General features: G+C 40.2%; 1 protein-coding gene across 1 annotated transcript in view; it reads left to right on the top strand.

Annotated features, from left to right (window-relative positions):
- The window catches only part of Cwc27 (CWC27 spliceosome associated cyclophilin), a 171539-nt gene that overhangs the window by 130496 nt on the left and 20738 nt on the right, over positions 1–20305 (top strand). Inside the window, exons 12-13 of the mRNA XM_051172608.1 lie at positions 14987–15096; positions 16257–16360. Coding sequence (XP_051028565.1) covers positions 14987–15096; positions 16257–16360 — 214 coding nt within the window. The remainder of the gene's footprint in view (positions 1–14986; positions 15097–16256; positions 16361–20305) is intronic.

Below are 20305 nucleotides of genomic sequence, written 5' to 3'. Positions count from 1 at the left end.
AAACATTCATAGTGTCTTCTGACACTTTGAAAACTAACCAATAAATCTTAGCCCAGCTGGATTTCATGTCCTGTGACCAAAGCATATGATGTCTTCAGCAGTAGGGTCTTACCATCTAATTTTGGTAGGCAACCAACAGCCATGTCAAATGCCTATATTGCCTGTGTTGTTTGGGGGCACTCAGAGACCTCCCTAACAAACCACTTACAGGGAGGTAGCCTATCTGGTAGTTGGATTTTCACTTAGTAGCTTATCTTGTCTAGGAGCAGTTTTATTCGTCCATTCAGGGTACTTCCATTTAAACTTCAGCAAGTTTTGCTGCTGCTGCTGCTGCTGCTGGTGGTGGTGGTGGTGGTGCTGGTAGTGGTGTATAGTGTGAGGGGGGCTGTGCACGCACTTGTTTATTTTTTTATTATTAGTAGTAACAGGGTTTCTCTGTGTTGCTTTGCTTGTCCTGGACTTGCTTTGTAGACCAGGCTGACCCCGAACTCACAGCAATCCACCTGCCTCTGCCTCCTGAGTGCTGTGATTAAAAGCGTGCACCACCACTCCCGGCAGGATTGTTTTTAATATTTTTAGCGTGTCCTTAATTTTGCCTGCTCCTCTCCCACAGCTCTTAAAGATTCAGGACCAGGAAAGCAGGAGCTTATACCATCTCTCCCCTCTTTCCTTCCCCTCCTCCCTTTTTAGTGGCCCTGGACAAAGTCCACACTTGCGCTCAGGCTGGCCTTACACTGCTGGACTCAGGCTGTCCTGTTGCTGTTTCCAAAAGAGCTGGGACTATAAACATTCACTACCACACCTGGTTCTCCAGTCTCTTGCAATGCCCTTCCTACAATACATTTCCACTGAATAGTCATTTTCCTTTTTTAAACATCCATTTACTCCGATGCACTGTACCAAGTGTAAGAGAGATGAGCACTGTTTGGATTCTCAACATAAACTAGTGAAAAAGAAACAGTGTCTCTCCCTTAAGATTCTCACTTATGGTGCCCCCAGAATGATGGTCACTCAGGCATTATACACTTCCCCAGTTTTCAGCTTTTACTGAATGGATGGATTTCCAAGTAGAACACCGTAGTCTTTCCAATGCAGCCACTTCCCAGTTTTGTCTCAATGTGTTGTGCCTGAAGCTTTCATTCAGGGCTGTCTGTGAAAGTGTCACCTGTAAACAGAAAATGGGAATGGCGAAGCATGTCCACCATACAGCATGCCAGCAAATACTGTTGCCTTTTAAGCAGGCTCAGCAGTACAGGTTAACCCATGGTAAGCTTCTACACCTGAGCATCCAAGTGTATAGACAATATAAACTAAGTTTTGCTCATTTCACTAAAGAATTTAACAGTTCTCCCTCTCAGACTTTTATTAGTGCCTTGACAAGAGAACTGAATATACAGAAATATTCAAACATGTATGTTACTGAAATGAAAAATTATATCTACTCTTTGCTTCTTTAAGTGACATTTAATTATTTGAAAGGAGTTATAACTATAAAATCGTTTATAGTTGTAAAATACAGTGCCTATTACTCACTGCCATATAATAATACCTCCTATTTATATAACATGAGTACTGTGCAGAGTCCTGCCACAGGCTTCATTACAGTGAATTCTTACCCATCCTGAGAAGCAATTTAACCAAGGAGCTCCCACTTTCCAATGAAGAGTCCAAATCATTAAAGATGCTTAGTGCCTGCCCTAACTTACTCTGTGCATCTTAGGAATCAGAGCTCTGCTCCAGTGCTCTTTCCGCTGTAAAGCTGCAAAGCACTGTTTCCTTTAAAAATAAAATGAGCCACAAACAAAAAGGACCTATTGCTGGACACTGTTCTCAGCAAACTGAGAACTTGCTTGCAATGGTAGGCATCAGACTAAAGCTGAGCAAAGACCCCCTGCTCCACCCACCCTCAAACCCAGGGTCCAGAAAGACCATTCAGACACAGTCACTTACAGAGCAAGCGTTTGGTGACGGTTTCCTACCTTCACTCCATCTCACAATTCAGTTTGTTAGAGCTGTTGCTAGCCCTGGAGACCAAGGAACACCAGTGCATAAAAACTGATTTCAAAGGTAGAAAACATGGCCAAAGCGGCTGACCTGTTCTGAGACAGCAAAGCAGAGCCACAAGCAACTCACCATGCTGTTTTAAGTCAGATGTGTTTTCCTACTTAGATTGTAGTATTCAGAAAAGGCTGGGGGGGGGGGGGGAAGCTTTATATAAAATAGAAGAAAATTCCAAAGTTTGAAAGCACTTTTATTTGAGCCAGCCTGCCTTTCTGCCCCCGCCCTTCCCCCACTTTCCCTGTCCCTCCTTCTCCCCAGTCCTCTCCTGCCCCCACTCCTTTTTTCTACACTCTCTTAGGACTAAACTATTGATTAAAAGAATTGTGGACCAGAAACTTGGAAATTTAGTCCCATCAACTAGTAGTAGAATTAAAAAACAAAATTCCTTTAACACATTCTGAAGTTTCCTAAGACTCAGACACACTTGAGAAGAGTTTTGTGAAATGTTAGCCCAAAGATGGTAAGTGTGACCACCTACCTCTTACCAAGTTTCAGTCCTTCAATTTAGCATTTTCATGATCACATTTTTGTCTCATTTTCCCTATTCCTCATGTTATTAATCCATTTTTCTTCATGCACATCCTGCAGTGCGTTAGCCTCGAACTATGATTCTGATGTCTCTTGTATCTGCTGTGGCTAAATCTTATTTCCCCTACAAAGGTCCTTGTTGCTGCCTCTATCTGGCTTTCACTCTCACCCAACTACTTGAATTTCCCAAATGCTTTCTCAAAATTGCATGTGTCATTTGTGCCACCTCAGTTGGTAATGTACGTCTTATTCCTTGTCCAGTGAGCAAAGTTTTAATGGCAGGAACTAGCATTGTTCCCTTCCTCCCATGCACAGGCTCACCTCCCCCACCCACCCTAACTATTTTGCTTTGTGACAGGATAGAGAAAGGAGCTTTGAAGTCTGAAAGCCCTGGCTTCAACCTCTTGCCCTTGCATCTATTAGCCCTATAACCTGAGGAAAGAGACTTAACCTCTCTGAACCTCTGCTTCCTCAAGCGTAAAATGGGGATGAGAATACCCCTTCTGTTGCCCCGAGTGAGGTGAAGTGAGAGGCACAATGGGCCTCCATCCTCAGGTCCTGAAAGTGGCGCTGGCGTGCATGCTAGGTTTGTACTTTAGAGCTCACTCACTGCTTCAGTTTCTGCAGGCACACAGAAGAAATAAGGACTGCCATGACACACCCTGCTTGGAAGTATTTTAAGGATTAATGTAAACTCTTGCAACTATTTGGAGAATGTTATATTCTGCAGTGTTCAATTTGCTGGTATAAGATCATAGCTTTAGGCAATTTTAATTAGCCGTTCTTTTTAGTCTACCTTGTTGGCTTCAGAAAACTTTTCATCTTGAACTTAAGTGGGGTCTTTGGAGGGGGTTTGTTTTTTGTTTTTTGTTTTTGTTTTTGTTTTTCCTTATTGCTACAATGCTACATGCGTAATTTGTAATTTCCCCATTCAGAATAGTAGGGTAACATGGGGATGCTGTGAAAATGTCTATCAAACTATAAAGATTGTGGGTCACGCCATCTAGAGAAGTACAGAGTAATCTGTAGAGGAAGCTGTAGGAGCATCAGCCGGCCTCTGTGATGGAAGATGTGGATTGAACATGAGCAACAAACCATAGCTCCTCAGTACACAGCTGGATACCCTAACCCTGAAAAGCTATTGATAGACACCCCCCAGTAATTGCCAGTAACCCTTCATAATCATTTTATAAGATAGCTCCTTTGTGGAATCATTAAGAAAGGAGAAATGTGGGAAAGGGCTACTTATCAGCTCAGCTAACTCCGCTATTCAGTAATGGATAAAACCCATCTGTACTGACCTAAGTTCTCTTCAGTACTAGGGAACGAACACACACACACACACACACACACACACACACACACACCAGAAGTAAGCTTCTGATCCCATGAAGCTAAAGTTATAGGTGGTTTTATGCCACCCAGCATGGGTCCTGAACTTGGGTCTTCTGGAGGAGCAGAAAGCACTTTTAACTACTGAGCCATTTCTCCACTCCAAGCCTAAACAATTTGTAAATGCTAATGATACACTCCATTTTATAAATGATCATACTTGTGTTGTTGAAAATGTCTGCAGTGAATGCTGGAAGTGGTAGCAAAAATCTCTAATCCCAGCACTCAGGAGACAGAGGCAGGCAGATCTCTGTGAGTTTGAGACCAGCCTGGTCTATAAAGTGAGTCCAGGACAGCCAAGGCTACACAGAGAAACCCTGTCTCGGAAAATCAGGCCAAAAGAAGAAAATATCTATAGGAAATGTTCACTGCAAAGAGGAAATGAACATGGTAGTGTGTAAAAATGGAGGCATTGGCTTTTTAGAAAACTTCATTCCAGGGGTGAGAAGATGACTGAGTGGTAAAAATTCTTGCTGTGAAAGCAAGAAGACTTGAGTTGAACTCCCCAGCACCACCACAAAAGCCAGGCATGGTTGTACATTGAGGAGCAGAGACAGGCTGATCAGGGAGCAGTAGGTTCAGTCAGACCCTGTCTCAAATTTACAGTAGGATAGAAAGATGGTTTGTGGGCAGAGTGTTTGCTACCAAACCACAGACCGTGACTTTTGTGTGCAGAATAGAACCAACTCCTATAAGTTGTCCTCTAACCTCTATATATGCACCATGGCACATGCACACATAAATAAATATAATAAAAAATTAAGTAACTTGATTTCTGGAATTCGCAGTTTAGCACACTTAGCTTCTTTGAACCTCATTTTCTCCATCTGTAAAATTAGCAGCTGCCTAAGAACTGTTAACGCTCACGTTTCATGTTGTGATTCTGGACTCAGTCCTCTGACACATAATTTAAAAATCAAGATGAGGCTTTGACTATAATGCAAATGTACAGAACTCCTAGATCTGAGCTTGCACAGGCTACTGTTCTGCAAATGCCTAATGGAAAATACAGCTGGCGGCCAGTGAGTATTTTTATACTTTATAGTCCAACTGGAATCCAGTCTGAGAATCTGGATAAATCTTAACTGTATTGTCCTCAGAAACTTGTTACCTGCACATTTCTCAAATTAGCTGAAAGAAAAGCTCAAAGGAAAACATTCTGTATTATTTCAGAATTACTGCGAACCCTTCAATAATATGAAGCAGTGAGGCTACGTATAGAGGAAAAAAAACAGCCCTCCCTTCTACATTTGACAGGATTAAACTTGGCTAATCTCAGCACTGTGTGTTCAGATATATTTCTAGCAACTCCTAAATTCTTTAACCACTTTGACTGAATGTCATGAAACTACAGAGGTTTATTGACCACCAGATGGAGCCAGTATTATTTCATTGTAGCAGGAAAAAACATTGGATGATGCTTTAAAGATGAAGAAGAAAAAATCCCAGGTTACGGAAATTGCCAAAATAAAGTTTTACTCATAGTAAAGTAAACCTTTTAGGTTTCTCTGTCTAGTTTTTGTGAATGTTGGAATATATATAGAAGACACTACTTCTTATTAAATTATTTTTATTCTTATAATACTAACATGAATCTTTGAGATGAAGAAAGGATTTAAATTGTGGTCCTGTGATAAATAGTATGTGTCATGATTATGAAACATTATAGTAAATTACGTATTTGTTGTCTCAGGCACTTTCTATTATAATTATTGCCATAATAAGATTTTCAAAAGGAAGAAAGAAAGGGCATATGGCTGGATGGGAGAAATATGTCCTTTTCCCCAGTAGTTTCTTAAGGGAGAAGGTGAAGAGGGTGAATGCTTGCAACTCCTGCAGAGCTTCTACCCAGAAGACTTGGTGTCCATGGGCCTTCATCAGCGATAGCTGCTTCAAGTTGACTCCATCAATTTAACAAGGGTCAAAAAGTCCATTTATCCTTTGAACTCAATTTAATCATTCAACTACCTATGAAAAAGTCTATAGTCTGGGGCCCTAGGACCTTGAACAACCCTCAAAGACTCATTCCACCCAGTAAAAATAAAGATAAGTGTAAACATTGTTGTAGTTTAGTACCTTAAAATGATCATGTGTCCCTGTTGCTACAATACAATACAAGGCCTATGCAAGGACAGGAACAGGCTGTGAATTTACAACTGAAAGGTGCTCAGACAAAGGCAGTTACCATTGCAGTGCCCTTTGGAGGTGTGGTCTGTGTTGAAGGTTTGAATGGAGGGCAGCTGTGGTTGGGGGGGTGGGGTGAGGGGGTGGTGTAAGAAAGGCCATAAAAAATGTTTGGGAGTAGAACTCACTTGAATAAACCTACTGTGTGGCACACTGCAATTATACTCTCTCATTGTCCATTGAGAAATGTATTTGAAACTAGAGAGGAGAATGGGACTTCTATTTTATTTACTAGAATTTTACTACCTGATGCCTTCTCTCTCTCTCTCTCTCTCTCTCTCTCTCTCTCTCTCTCTCTCTCTCTCTCTCTCTCTGTGTGTGTGTGTGTGTCTCTGTGTGTGTGTCTCTGTCTCTCTGTCTCTCTCTCTCTCTCTGTCTCTCTCTCTCTCTCATTCACACACACAAAACTCAGCTAACTAAAAGCTTATTTATTATTTTACAACTAGAGTACATGGGTTTGCACCCAACTCCCACCTCCAACCTCCAGTTTAGTATTTATGAGATACATGATTTACTATTTTGGTGCCTTAATTTACCAATCAAAAAAGGATTCATAGCATACTTTTCATATAGAGTTTTTGGGATATAAGTATTAAAACCATAATTCACTTTCTAGTATTTAACATTAGTGAGTATTTACTTTAAATATTTACTACAGTGGAACTTACTTTCAAGTGTGGCACTTCTCCTGGATTTAAGTTCTGGTAAATTAAAATTTTGGTGAAAAAAATGTTTTGTCATTTCCAGACTATATTATTAACGCAACTGCACATTGGCAGCAGTCTGTCCCTTTGGTTATTCAAATATGTTTACTATTACTACCACATTACCTTCATTTATATAAAAAGTTTTATTTCTTATGGAAATTTCACAAATGTTCTTTAATGTGATAGATCCAGAGCCTCTTAAAATCATTGTATAAGTAGGCTCCTGGCATATAGAAGCTATTAAATACAGCTAGCTAGTTTGCTTGCTTGCTTGCTTGCTTGCTTGCTTTAATAAGTAAGTTTGTTACTTCTTGGACAGAGCTGCTAGTTCCTTGAGTTGTGGTCCCAGACCATAGAAAACATAAACTCTTTCACCTCTAGACTTAAGTTTATGGGTTGACATTATCAGTTCATTGAAACAGAGATTAAATTTGCTCACTAGTTTGTAGAGGAAGGGTTAGGGCCATTTTATAACAAGCAGGAACAAAGGTATTTGTACCCTTACTGTAGTTGTGTTATACATTGTAACTGCTGCCTGCCATGGAACACCAGCTAAGAAACTTTACTCACTTACAGCTTCATCTATAAGCTAATAACTTAAATTCAGACAGTTCTCAGCTTACTGAGTACTAGACAGCAGAAACAATGGGGAGTGTAGCCAGAATATTCAGTGAACAAGCTGGGTCACTCACAAGGGTATTGGACCCATGTGTGTGTCTAATAGTCAATTCTAATGGCTAGAAGTTACGGTTTTAATCTCATGGTTGAACAGAATATGCATCCTTGGGTTAGATAGAGACAGAGAAACTGTTCAACTTGCCATGGAGGTCACAAAAATAGAAAACCTTGGCATTTTTTCAGAACTATAAAAGGAAGGAAAGGAAAAAGAAAGAAAGTTTCTTATTTTAAAAAAGGCAAGACTCTAAGTGTCCAGTAGGCATGATTATAAAGTCTGACCACCTATGTGGAGCAGGAATGCTAAGTCAGAATTGAAGAAAGACAGCTCTGGGCTGGTACAATGCAGGGGAACCTTTACATGATCTGTGTGCCAAAAATTTCCTGCGGAATCTGATGAAAATACATATGTGACTGAAATAAATTGGGAACGTGAGCAATGGTCTCTATAGACAAAGCAGAAGCATACCGGAAGGATCCCAAGAAGAGTCTAAAAGATGCAAGGACATCGAATAGCTGCAGAGACTGTAAGATAAGAAGCATGAGGAATGAATATGGTTACAAAAAAAGCAGATGAATTTAAAAATAAAATTCAAATTCAACTTTAATTCTATAAATTAAAAAAATAATAATAATCTGTTAAGTTCAGTGATGAGTAGGAGTTTGAAAATGGATTAGATTCAACTAAAGAGAGAATCGATGAGTTGAAATCAAAAACTAAGGAAACCAATCAGTCTCCTGGTGAAAACTGAAAACATGGAAAATAAATGTTCCATAACTATGTGAGTATTCATATGGATATAACACACACGTACCCTGGGAAATGGACAAGTTAACAACCTTTTTTTTTTTTTAACATAGTTGGGTTTGTATAGAAGATTCCTCTGCCTTTAGCTGAATATACCTTGTAAAGGTGTTTGAGCTATATTTTCCATTCAGTTGAGATGCAACCTGATTAGGCTTAGTTCCTGGTGCCATAGACCTGCCTAGTGATGCCTTGGCAGACCCTGCAGCTATCTCGAGCCCTTTGCCTAGTGTTTACAACTAGAAATGAAAGCAGAAAGAAGAGACATCCTTAAGCCAAGTGATATTAAGGTTAAGTAATTAATTACATGGGGGGAGGGACCTCACCTCACTAAGCAAAGAACTGGAATGGCCAGAGAGTGTATCTTGAGGGTTAATATGCCTAACTAGACCCTTGTGACTTTAACAGTTTATAACTACTAATTTGTAGAAAAGAAAATTATATGCCATGAATTTGATTAGGTCTTGATATCTTACCTAGTATGCTTCCCGCATAAAAATCAGTGACCAGCTTAATTCTTCTATTTTTATTTTGTGTATATGTGTGCTTGCCTGCAAGTATATATGTGTGCCATGTGCATGCCTAATGTCTATGGAGACCAAAAGAGAGTATTGTGTCATCTGTACCTGGAGTCACAGGTGCTTTTAAGCAACTGTGTGGGTGTAGGACCCTAACCTAGGTCCTCTAGAAGAGCAAAGATGCTCTCAAATGCTGAACCATCTCTCCTGCCCCATTATATCAACTCTTAATCCAAAGCTGACTTTCATTTTAAACCTCTCTTTCCATTGGCAGACAGGTAAAATAAATTATGTAATGGGTCTTTTCTATGAACACAGTCAACCAAATATTGTCATCCTTTCTTGTGGTTGAGAGAGAGAGAGAGAGAGAGAGAGAGAGAGAGAGAGAGAGAGAGAGAGAGAATTTACTGTGAAATACTTGTGAATATTGATTTGGACAGAAAATTAATTTTATAAGAATTAAAGAGTTTACTCGTCCCCTGGATAGGGAGGCCTGGTGGCACTCAGAGAAAGGATAGCAGGCTACCAAGAAGAGACTTGATACCCTATGAGCATATACAGGGGGAGGAAGTCCCCCTCAGTCACAGTCATAGGGGAGGGGAGTAAGGGGAAAATGGGAGGGAGGGAGGAATGGGAGGATACAAGGGATGGGATAACAATTGAGATGTAATATGAGTAAATTAATAAAATAAAATTAAAAATAAATAAATAAATAAAATAAAGAGCTTAAATAGTATTTTACTGGGATATATAGGTAATTTTTCAGCTGTGACTAAAATGATTTTGTTAACAAACTTTAGTTGAAATGTTTTAAATTTTTAGAAGGAAATATCATTTCTGTAAGATATAATCTGTCTCTTTTATCCTTCAACATATCTTTCTAAAGAATATTCAATGGTACATTGTGTTTTATTACTTGGAGGTATATCAAAACAACTAATGCAGGTCTGCAGAGATTGTTCTGTGGTCAAGAGCACTGGCTGCTCTTCCAAAGGCCCTGTGCTCTATTCCGAGCACACTCATATGGTAGCTCAGAACTATCTGGAATTCTAGTTCCAGGGGATCTGCTACCCTCCTCAGGCCTCCATGGATGTGGGGCATGCATTGATACACAAATACTTATGCAGGCAAGATGCCCATACACATAAAATAAAAGTAAAAATAAATTTTATAAAAAAGCAAAGCACTGCCAGTCAGTGGTGGCACACACCCTTAATCTCAGCAGAGGCAGGCAGATCTCTAAGTCTGAGGCCAGCCTGGTGTATAGACGGAATTCCAGGACAGCCAGGGATACACAAAGAAGCCCTGTCTCAGAACAGAACAGAACCAAACCAAACAACAGGAACCCTAACCCTACATGCAGGCAGACAGACACAGCAGTCATCAGTTGCCCTTCCAGGTGCTGTAAAGCACATCTGTTCTTACTTTATAACTGTGAGAAAACCATCACAAGATAGAAATCAGACTAAGGCAAAGTGCAACATGTTTCCCTGCTAAGATTGTCTGTTCTGGAAATGAGCAAGTTAGTGAGACCACCCTTAGAGCTTCTGCATGGCCCAGCCAGCTGCTTTGCCCTAACCTCAGATTTGGGTGATTCATTGTCTCTCAGTTCTCACTAGTCCACCTGTAAATAGTAAGCGCTGGGGCACTTTCCTACCTCTATTGAGCATATCATTTAAAACACAAATTAAATTGAAGTAAATGACCAATAACCACAGTCAGGCACCAAGAAGCTCCAGAATGCAGTCAAGTAGTCAAACCCAAAGGGAGGTGCAGCTGAAAACTGTAGCTTCTGTGCTACCAAAGGATCTGTGGGTCCTTGTAGAACATTCTAGAGGACTGGGGGTGGGTGAGTGGAGCATTTCCAGCTGTGTTAGGTTACAGCCTGTGACTTACTAAGTATTTAACCCTAAGATGCCCAACTTTCACATTCCTCGTTTTCATTACAAAATCCAGTCAGTTATATTAACACCAAGTGTTTTGACTGGTGACTAGAGGCTTGAAAGTCTAGTGTCTACAGTTCCCATCTGTGGGAGCCGGACGCTGTAGTCATTACAGTCTAAGACTGTGTGGGACGCCACTTGGGTTTGTATTGAGGGCTAGGTTGGTGGCTAACATTCTGCTTAGTTGCAGTGTGTTTGCTGAATGGAGGTTTCCTGAAATTGACTGTGGCTACCTGTGGGATATGTGCAAGAAGTACTCAAGACTGCTCCAGAGAGAGAATGGGGAGCGTGCTGGTTATTGTTCAATCTGGAGTCATTTAGGCTGTGGTGAAAATTCCCACAGTTTTATTCAACTATTTCCTTAACATTTTTCAAAATAAAATTGATTCTGCAACCTACTGATTAGAGATGTAATTCTCTGTCATTTTAATTTGACTTACTATTACCAAGGAGAATAAATCTATGAAAGAGATTCTAAAATTCACGAGTGACCCTGTCACTTTGTATATGCTTGCCGTTAAGACTGTCAGTCACACCATCCAACGTTCTTGGGAAACTGGGTCTGAACATACTTCTAGGAAGGATGACTGAGTATTACAATATAGGGATAGTATTGGGCATTGTGTGCAGTTGTATCTGTATTACATGCCTGTATTTTCATTATCATGACTATAAAATATATAAATATAAACTTAGTTAATATGGAGAGAATAAAGTGATTTGTGAAAGTTATCTTAACTTTTCTATGTAATGTAAAATGTGGAAAATGCAGAGAAAGAGTGAAAGTAAAATATTTCCACATCTAAAAACACACCTCCTAAGGAATCCTTAGCACAGTCAGACTCTAGGTAGCTTTAGAGTCTGCTCAAAGTAACCTTTATGATAAGTTATTTTCACAATGAAAGTACAGAGTAGGTACAGGTCACCTCCCTCCCAGCAAGAGTGATAATACCTTGAATGTTTATCAAAATCAATCATGACAGTAAAACTTTCTTACTTTGAAGTATGAAAAAGAGCTTTTAAATATGTATACTTTAAAGAAAAAAGATTAGGGAAAAGAACTTCTGTGATCTTGGAGTGAGTGAACAATTCATAGATCACAGGAGAGAGAGAGAGAGAGAGTTCATGTATTATTTTTAAGAACCAATAAAACACCACCCACTAAAATTAATTTCTCCTCTGTGGAAGGCATATTCAAAAAAATTAAAATGTAAACTATAAACTAAGAAAAGCCATTTGCAGTAGAAATGCTTGACAAAGGGCTTGTACCTGGAATATACTTTTACACTTTTAATACATTATTAAGACAAAAATATGAACAAAAGATTTGAACAAGGAGTTCAGAAGCCTCTATATGAATGACCAGTAAAGTCTATCAGTTGGCAGCAGCAAAGTCTCAGTCGGAACCCTAAGAAGAAAGCATTCAGTTCACTAGAATGTTAACTACAGTCCCAGACACAGCAGGGAAGCCAGCAGCTCTGTCTCCTGCATCACTGGCGTCCTGATGGAGGGAGAGGCATCATAGAAGCCATGTAGGTGGCACTCAACAAGTGTAAAAGTTAACAAATTAGAGTAAATAGTTATACTATGAGTGCCATCCACTTGTGTAAAGAATTACCCAACAATATGGATGTATTTGATAAGTGAAAGAAGCCAGACATGAAAGATTTCACTTGTGTGAGCTTTTAGAATATAAAACTATAGTGGTAGATAAATGACTGGTGTCTGAAGAAGGGAAATGGGCTACTGTCAGAGAGGTTTAGATGGCTTTTTAAGGCCATGGAGTTATTATGCATCTTGATTGCATATTACAAAAACTACCAGTGTAGTTATGGTATACACCAAATGAATCTCACTGCATATAAAATATCCCTCAATATAGATTGTTTAAAATTTTTTGTCATTACCAGATTCCAAAATGAGGTTAGCACTATTCTCTGAATTATTTGAAGGCTTTTACTATAGACAACACAGCTGTAGAATTTCCATGCTTTTTTATATACCTAAAGTTATCTACTGCTGCCTTTCTAAATTTTTATTCATAAGGCTTTTTTGCTGCACAATTAAAAGTCATATTTCCTGAAGCTGAATGTGGTAGCCAGCCTCTATAATTCTAGTCCCAACAGAGGCTGAAGCAGGAGGATCTTGAAATTTCAGGGCAACCTGAGCTACATTGTCTTCTTCATTTAATTTTGTATATCAAGAAATCAATCCTTGCTAAAGGAGATCATACAAAAAGGATGGCATGTGAAAGTCATTAGAACAACCGTGGCTGAATAGGAAGTTGCCTTAGCTGTGGCAATGGTCGTTCAGCACATCTATCAGTGTTGCCATTTATTTTAAAGTTCTCACCACAAATAAAGGCTTTCAGTGACTTGAAGCTGAAAATATAAGGATTTGTCTTTTTTATTTAACATTAGCTGTTTCTGAGGATATTTGTTAGCATTAGAATTTTACAAAATTCTGCCATAAGAAAACAGCAGAAAATGAATATAGCTGATTCCCTAACGTGATGAAGCCGAGGATCCAGATGCCAGGATGGTTCTGCTACAGCGGTGTAAATCTGGGGCCACACTCACCTACTACCTTTTAATTTTCCCCTTCTCCAGTTTCGTTACCCCTTCTTTCACCTCTTCTTATTTATCAACATGGATCACCTGCCAAGCTCTGCTCTAAGTGCTGGAACTATGACTTTTCCCGAGGATTGTAATGTCCCCTGGTAGGAAAGGAAGAGTAAACAATAAATTACCATAAAGTGTGGTAACTGCTAAGGGGCAGTCTAGGAGCTCAGAGAGTATCCAGACCAGACTCAATGACTGTAAGCAGAAAGACCGCTGGACCAAGTGCCAGCCAGGCTGAAACCCACAGTGAGCAGAATCAGGCAAGGAATGGGGACACAGAATGTTTCTAGTATTCCTTAAAGAGGAAACAGCAAAAGGTAGAGTTGAAGCCAGGCACGGTGGCACACACCTTTAATCCCAGCACTCGGGTGGCAAAGGCAGGCGGTTGCTGCGAGTTTGAGGCCAGCCTGGTCTACAAAGCGAGTCCAGGACTGCCAAGACTACACAGAGAAAAACCTTGTCTCAGGAAAAATAAACAAAGAAACAAACACAAAACAAAACATAAAAAGGTCATGTTGAGAGAGCAGGGTGAGTTCCGAGAAGAAAGGAAGACACTTTGAGATGGGCAGAACAAGGAGGAGGAAGACTAGGAGTGCTGTAGGGATGGGATGTGCATAGGTACTGGTAGCGCATGTGCTCAACAGCCGTGAGACTCCGTGTTTGAGCTCCAGCACCACTGCTTCCAGGGAAGGGGCGGTGAGGGTGCTTGACTGCCTGTATAGGGTCTTAAAGGCATAGCCAAGAGCTAGATCCCAGGGTAGTTCAAGCGCAACTGTTAGGGGATAATAAGAAGACTGATGGTCAAAGATGTTAGAAGTCTCAAAAGAATCATTTCTATGTGGCAGATATAGCAGACCCCTCCAAGTGGTTACTAAGCATGTATGTTTCTGATGTCATCACTATGTTGTTTGCTTGTTTTGTCTGTTCATTGCACTGCTCTGTAGATTCGTTGTCTACATTCTGACTTAGTAAAACCTATTTTTTTCTGCCTCTGCTGTCTTGACTTAATTTGGCAGGTACATTTATTTTTTGTTTACCATCAAGCTAAAGTTTGCTTTTGTTATTTTAACTTGGGTCAGGACAAAGGAGGTGAATAATTGAAACTTCAATCAATATTTGAAAGTATATATTATAAAGCCACAAATAATATAAAATAAATAGTACTGCTAAATTTTAGAAAAATCTAAATTTTTAAGTGAGATCAATTATTTTACAATTGGCCTAAGAGGATACATAAAAGAAAAATAAAATGGTATAGTAAAGAAAAAATTGCAAAGCCTGACAAATTTAGTGCCTATCACTTTGTAACTGAGAAAATAGTAGATTTTAGTGGATCTCTGTGTTATTTTGTTTTTGGGTTTTGGTTTTGGTTTCTTTTTTTTTTTTTTTTTTTTTTTTTTTTTTTTGGTTTGTTTGTTGTCGTTTTGCTTTTGTTTTAATTAATTGGGGGGGGGTCCCTAATTTGAGCTCCCTCTTTGGTGACCTGAGTGTGAACATGAAAACCCACAGCGCCTTTTTGTTGCCACCCTAAGTGTATGCTCCTGTTCCCCAGAGGAGGAAGCTGCCCCAGACGGAGCTGTTGCTGAGTACAGACGAGAAAAGCAAAAGTATGAAGCCTTGAGGAAGCAACAGCCAAAGAAGGGAACTTCCCGAGAAGATCAGGTAACGTCAGCCCCGGAGCCTGTGCAGTTCGGTGCCTTTTTTTTATTCTCTCCCAGCGTTGCTAGGTAGAGCCGACTATGAGTCCAGGGACGCACTCTCGTAAAGTGAAAAAGACAATGCAGTGACCTTGGCTACTCACAGAGATCCCAATGCTAAAGTTCTTCCGAGGCATTTATGTGAAAAACCTTGAAACTCTGACACTTCAGTTGGTCAGCTCATGTCACGCACAAGAGCTGCATGCGTAAAGTCCCGCGTTCTCAGAAATGCCCGGGCGTAGTGCCTCCTACACTGCAACATGGAGCAGCAGTACTTGCAGTGTTTTCTGCTCAGATTCCACAATGGACTGTTAACTGTAAGCAGGAGAGGCTGTGGATTCCAAAGTTCTAACTGCTTGTTGCTTCTTGCCCACAGAGGCTAAGAGACAACTAAGAATCCAGAGTACTTCTCTTTTCCTCAAAACCTGGCCATGGAGATCCACGGAGCCTCATTCTCTCAGTATTTTTCAGTAGAATGCAGTACTCACTCCTATGTCTGACAGCCGTACAATAACATTTATTGCTTTTTACCAAAATTATTGAGCTCCTTTTGATAGGCATTTAACATGCTAGCATTCATCTTCCGTGTGGGTGTTATCACTGCAGAGCCATTTTCTGGCCTCGGACTATGTTTTTTAAGTGTGTTCCCAGTTCCGAGTTGTTGAATCAGAGGGAATGCTTACTTCAGTTTCTCAGACTGAAGAGTTCTCTTTAAATGCTATTTCACGTCACTCACAGTCTACCAGTTGATGAGTTCGCCCATGCTGCCTTCCTGCTGTGCGCGTTTCCCATCTTAGAAGTTTATTAATGAACAGCATTTAGTCTTGGTGTTTGATTTGTTGCCACATATGCTGCTGGTGAGCACACTTAAGTCTTGGGATGGGAAATACTGAAACGTCTCTAAAGAAAGATGCCAGTGCAGATCCAAACAGGGCAGTGTCAGGGTTTGCTGAAGTCGCTGCTGTAGCCTGAAGAGCAGTCTTATTAATTTAAAATAGACAGAATGGAAGGGGCAACCAATGTTTGCCTGTGTCCTACCTCCAAGTAGGGTATTTCCTTCTCTACCGAATTCAGAGTCTCTTGGGATGACCTTTGCTACAGCCTAGCGTCTCACTGTCATTCCAGACCCTGGCGCTGCTGAGCCAGTTTAAGTCTAAGCTCACACAAGCCATCACTGAGACGCCGGAGAGCAGTGTCCCTGAGGTGGATGTGGAAGACGATGAAGGATGGTAAGTGAGCAGCGTGATTCCTTTGTATTGAAGATGCACAGGGTCTCAGAGTGCAGGCACTGTGCAGACATTCCCACTGCAGCATCCCGTCAGACTTTACCTCAGCACTGCCGGCCTCCTCTCCCTTTCACTCCACTGCAGTTATAAAGTGAAATAAGTGGACTCACCAAGCATTCCGTTAATGCCAGTATTTTGTGAGCTAGGAGAAAAAAAAGTATAAGAAAGATTTGATGCCCTAAGTCATTTCTAAAATAATAAAAAAGGTACAATTTGTGTTAAGCAGCCAGGAAACAACCTTAAAAGATATAAATCAATATAATTTTACACTCTCCTGTAAAGATTTTAGAAGTCACTCATTTTAGTAATATATTTTAGTAATTTATTCCCTACCAGCTTCCTGCTCAGGTTTATCTACAGGATCCTAGGAATACATGCATGAATAATTTTATGTTATCTGCAGATGCTTTTCAGCTTTTAAGGAATGTGTGTATGTATGTATGTATGTATGTGTGTATGTATGTATGTATGTATGTATGTCTCCTCTGCTTAGAACTTGATCTTATTCGGAGGAAGAAGGTACAAGCAGAAACAACGGTCAAGCCATGTTTTCCCTTATCACACCCCTGTCCTCAAGTTGACTTCACATGCAGTTCATTAGGCCTCCCCACACCTAATGCCTCCACCTCCCACAGTACTCTGGCTCAGGCTGATTGAAACAGACCGGCCAGTATAGCACCCCCACACACATGACTCACCCTCTGGAGCCTCTGACCTGTCACAAGGGCCATTCCCCCACCTAGAATCATGGCTCCATGCTCCCTGCCAACAGCATCTCCCCTATTTCAAAACTGTCCAGCACTCCGTCCTCCAGAAAAGCAGTCAGCAGGATTTGTCGAGCGCTCGCAAATCTAGTGGGTGGAGGAGAGAGCTGGACACACACTCAAAACGGCATAAAAACACTTATTAAGAAAACACTTAAACCAGGAAGACTCTGCAACTGTGTGTAAGTTTAGCCAAGAAGGCCACATGACGATGACTTGACTGGAATAAAGTGTACCTACCTGGACCCTGAGAAATATCTGCATACTTCTCCATTATTTATAGTTTCCGGGGGACCTGGGTTATAATGCCAGGCTGTATAAAATCCTTGATCTCTTGTAACTACTTTTTACTGCTTACATAGTGTTGTTGCTTGAAGGCAGCAAGGCTGGCTACTCCTATAGTTCTGTGCCAAAGACAGAGGCTCCATAGTGTTCATGACCCATAGAGACAAGTGCATATTGCATAGAAGAACATTCTGTACTTATGTAACCCGACAAGGTTAGTTTTATTTTGAATTCTTTCAGTGTCTGAAAATATCTTTCAAATATTTATTTGGGGGCCAGCTAGCCCACACATGCACATGCATGCGCAGACATGCGCGCGCGCACACACACACACATATACATACATACGCACATACACACACACACACACACATACACATTTTGCCAAGTCCTCTTTCCCTTATTTTTGAATCTATGCATTTTTGAGGAAATACGAGCCATGTGTTTCTGATTCATTTACACTTAACTCATCAAGATGGGTGTTTTGTAAGAGCAGCTCAATGCCCATTAAGTTTTCCTAACCTCTGTTATAAACCATCTAAGCACTTTTTATTGAACAGGAAAGTCACCATCAAATTTAAACCCCAGAAGTTTCATTCGAAACTCATAACCCACAGGATTCAGATTTACTTTCAGCTTGGCAAGATCAGTTAACTTCCTAAGGTCCTTCCTAGCCCCTTGGCTCACTGTTTTCTAATCCCAAATTCCTCTTTATCTTCAGATACCAATTAAGTGTTTTCAAAAGGGTCATTCTTATTTTGTAAAGGATTTGACCATATAATCAATGTTCCATCTAATCTCCTCATTAGAAAGTTAAATAAGAAAATTTCCTTAAATGGGGGTTGGGGGGAACAGTGGTCTGTGATATTGGCTGATTCTCCATCTGAAGAAAAAAAAATGTGGTAAAGGAAAGAAGAAAAAATGTTAAGGAAGGGAAACAAGTTAAAGCAGCTATCAGCAGGACTTGGGGATTCGTTATTCCTTCCAGTAACCTTCTAAGCAGGAAATCAAATCTGTATTATGTACCTCCAAAAAGTCTCTGTGTTTGTTAATGTAGCATCCTAGCAAGGGTATCCTTAGTGATAAATCATTATGCAGGACCCTCTGGGGTGCATGCTGTCCTTATGCATGGCCTTTGCAGTGCATGCAGACCATGGAGCTTTGTAGCTTTATAAGAACTTCTTTGCTGTGCACATGGACCAACCAAGCCAGCTTCGCTGGGTCTCTGATGACTTAGAGTCTCCCTCATAAAAGTGTATTCTACGCAGGAAAGGAGTCTCATATTCAAAATGAGTTATAACAAGCCTTGGGAGTGCATGGCATGTGCCTGTGTGTTATGCATAAATTACATGGTTCCCAGACGGTTTTGTAGGTCATGGTTGCCAGTTTTTGGAGATGTGAAAGTCAGCCAGTATGCTGTATGGCACTGTCAGGGTCTGTTATCTGAGGAAAATGATTGCTTCTAAGACATTTTTATGTGTCCACATGAGTGGCCACACATTGAGGGATCATTTTCAGTTTCTGTCAAGATAGAAACCATTACCAATTTGTTGTGTTTTCTTTTACTTGGCAAACCATTCTGCTCACATTTTTGGCTGAGCTGCTGTGTTGGCATGGTATACAGCAGGCATCTGTGTATCCTTCAGCACTGTTCTATTTTTCATGAAAAAAAAAAAGACAGAAAAGAAAAAAGAAAAAGCAGGAGGGGAAAAGAAAAAAAGAAATATGATTGATTCTATTGTAAACAGTGTGTATGCTGTTTGATAATTATTACCAGATTTCACTGTCTAGCAAAGCACTTAAAGTGTGTTATTGGTAGAAGCTCAAGTGCATGATAGAAATTTCTCACTTGCAATTATTAGAATTTTTTTCCTTTGTTCAGACATCAGTGCCAGTTTTGGGTGGCAGTAATGGTACCAGGTTCAAATTAAGCAGGTGGAGCAGTCTCTCTGGCACTACATGTCTTAGTCCCACACATCAGACTCATACCGCTGTTGGACCCTTCTTCAAGCGTGGATTTCATAAAACAGTTTAGACACATGGCAGGAGGCATCAGTCAGAGGACTCAGAGACCATGTGCGTGAAGTCAGTGTGCCAGTTTGAGTTTGGCTGGATAAAGCTTGATTAGCTCCAAACAAGGTTAGAGAGAAGGTAACTGTAGCTACAAAGGCAGTGGAGACAGATTTTTTTTTAAGCCACCTGCTTTTTCTACATAGTATTAAATCTGCGAGAGCTGGCTGAAGCCCTGAAGAGATTCACTGTGTACCTGCAGGTTCTTTGGAAAATGTCTTCCCAGGCTGTTAAACTGGAGATTATCTTAATACCATACAACAAAGATACATGATCAAGCAGTAGCTAATATGGTGGCCCACTGCTTTCTGTTTGTCTCTTCATCTCTCTCCTGTACCACTTTCCTCTTCAGTATATACAGCATTCCGTGTTATAAAAATTCAAATAGCCTAGCATTGCATGATTACCTCAAGTCAATACTTTAACGATTATTACAGAAATAAGAATATTTACCGTAGAAAAGCAAGTAGTATACCCTTCAGGAAAGAAAATAAAAATTATCTACAGTTGCAAACTCAAAGATAAATACTAAACAAACTAATTTATATGTATGGTCTATGGAATATGTGTGTGTGTGTGTGTGTGTGTGTGTGTGTGTATGTGTGTGTGTGTATCCTTCCAGACATGTTTGTACACACATGTTTTAGACAGAAATAAAATTGTATATCAATTTTCTTATTTCTTTCCTTGAGAAATATATAGTGACTACTTGTGCTCGTCATATTTTTATATAATTTTAACATTTCATACTGTTGTGATGTTCCATTGT

The sequence above is a fragment of the Acomys russatus genome, chromosome 30 (genome assembly GCF_903995435.1).
Source record: "Acomys russatus chromosome 30, mAcoRus1.1, whole genome shotgun sequence".
Lineage (NCBI taxonomy): Eukaryota > Metazoa > Chordata > Mammalia > Rodentia > Muridae > Acomys > Acomys russatus.
The sequence above is the reverse complement of the archived record's forward strand: the minus strand, read 5'-3'. Positions and strand labels throughout refer to the sequence as shown.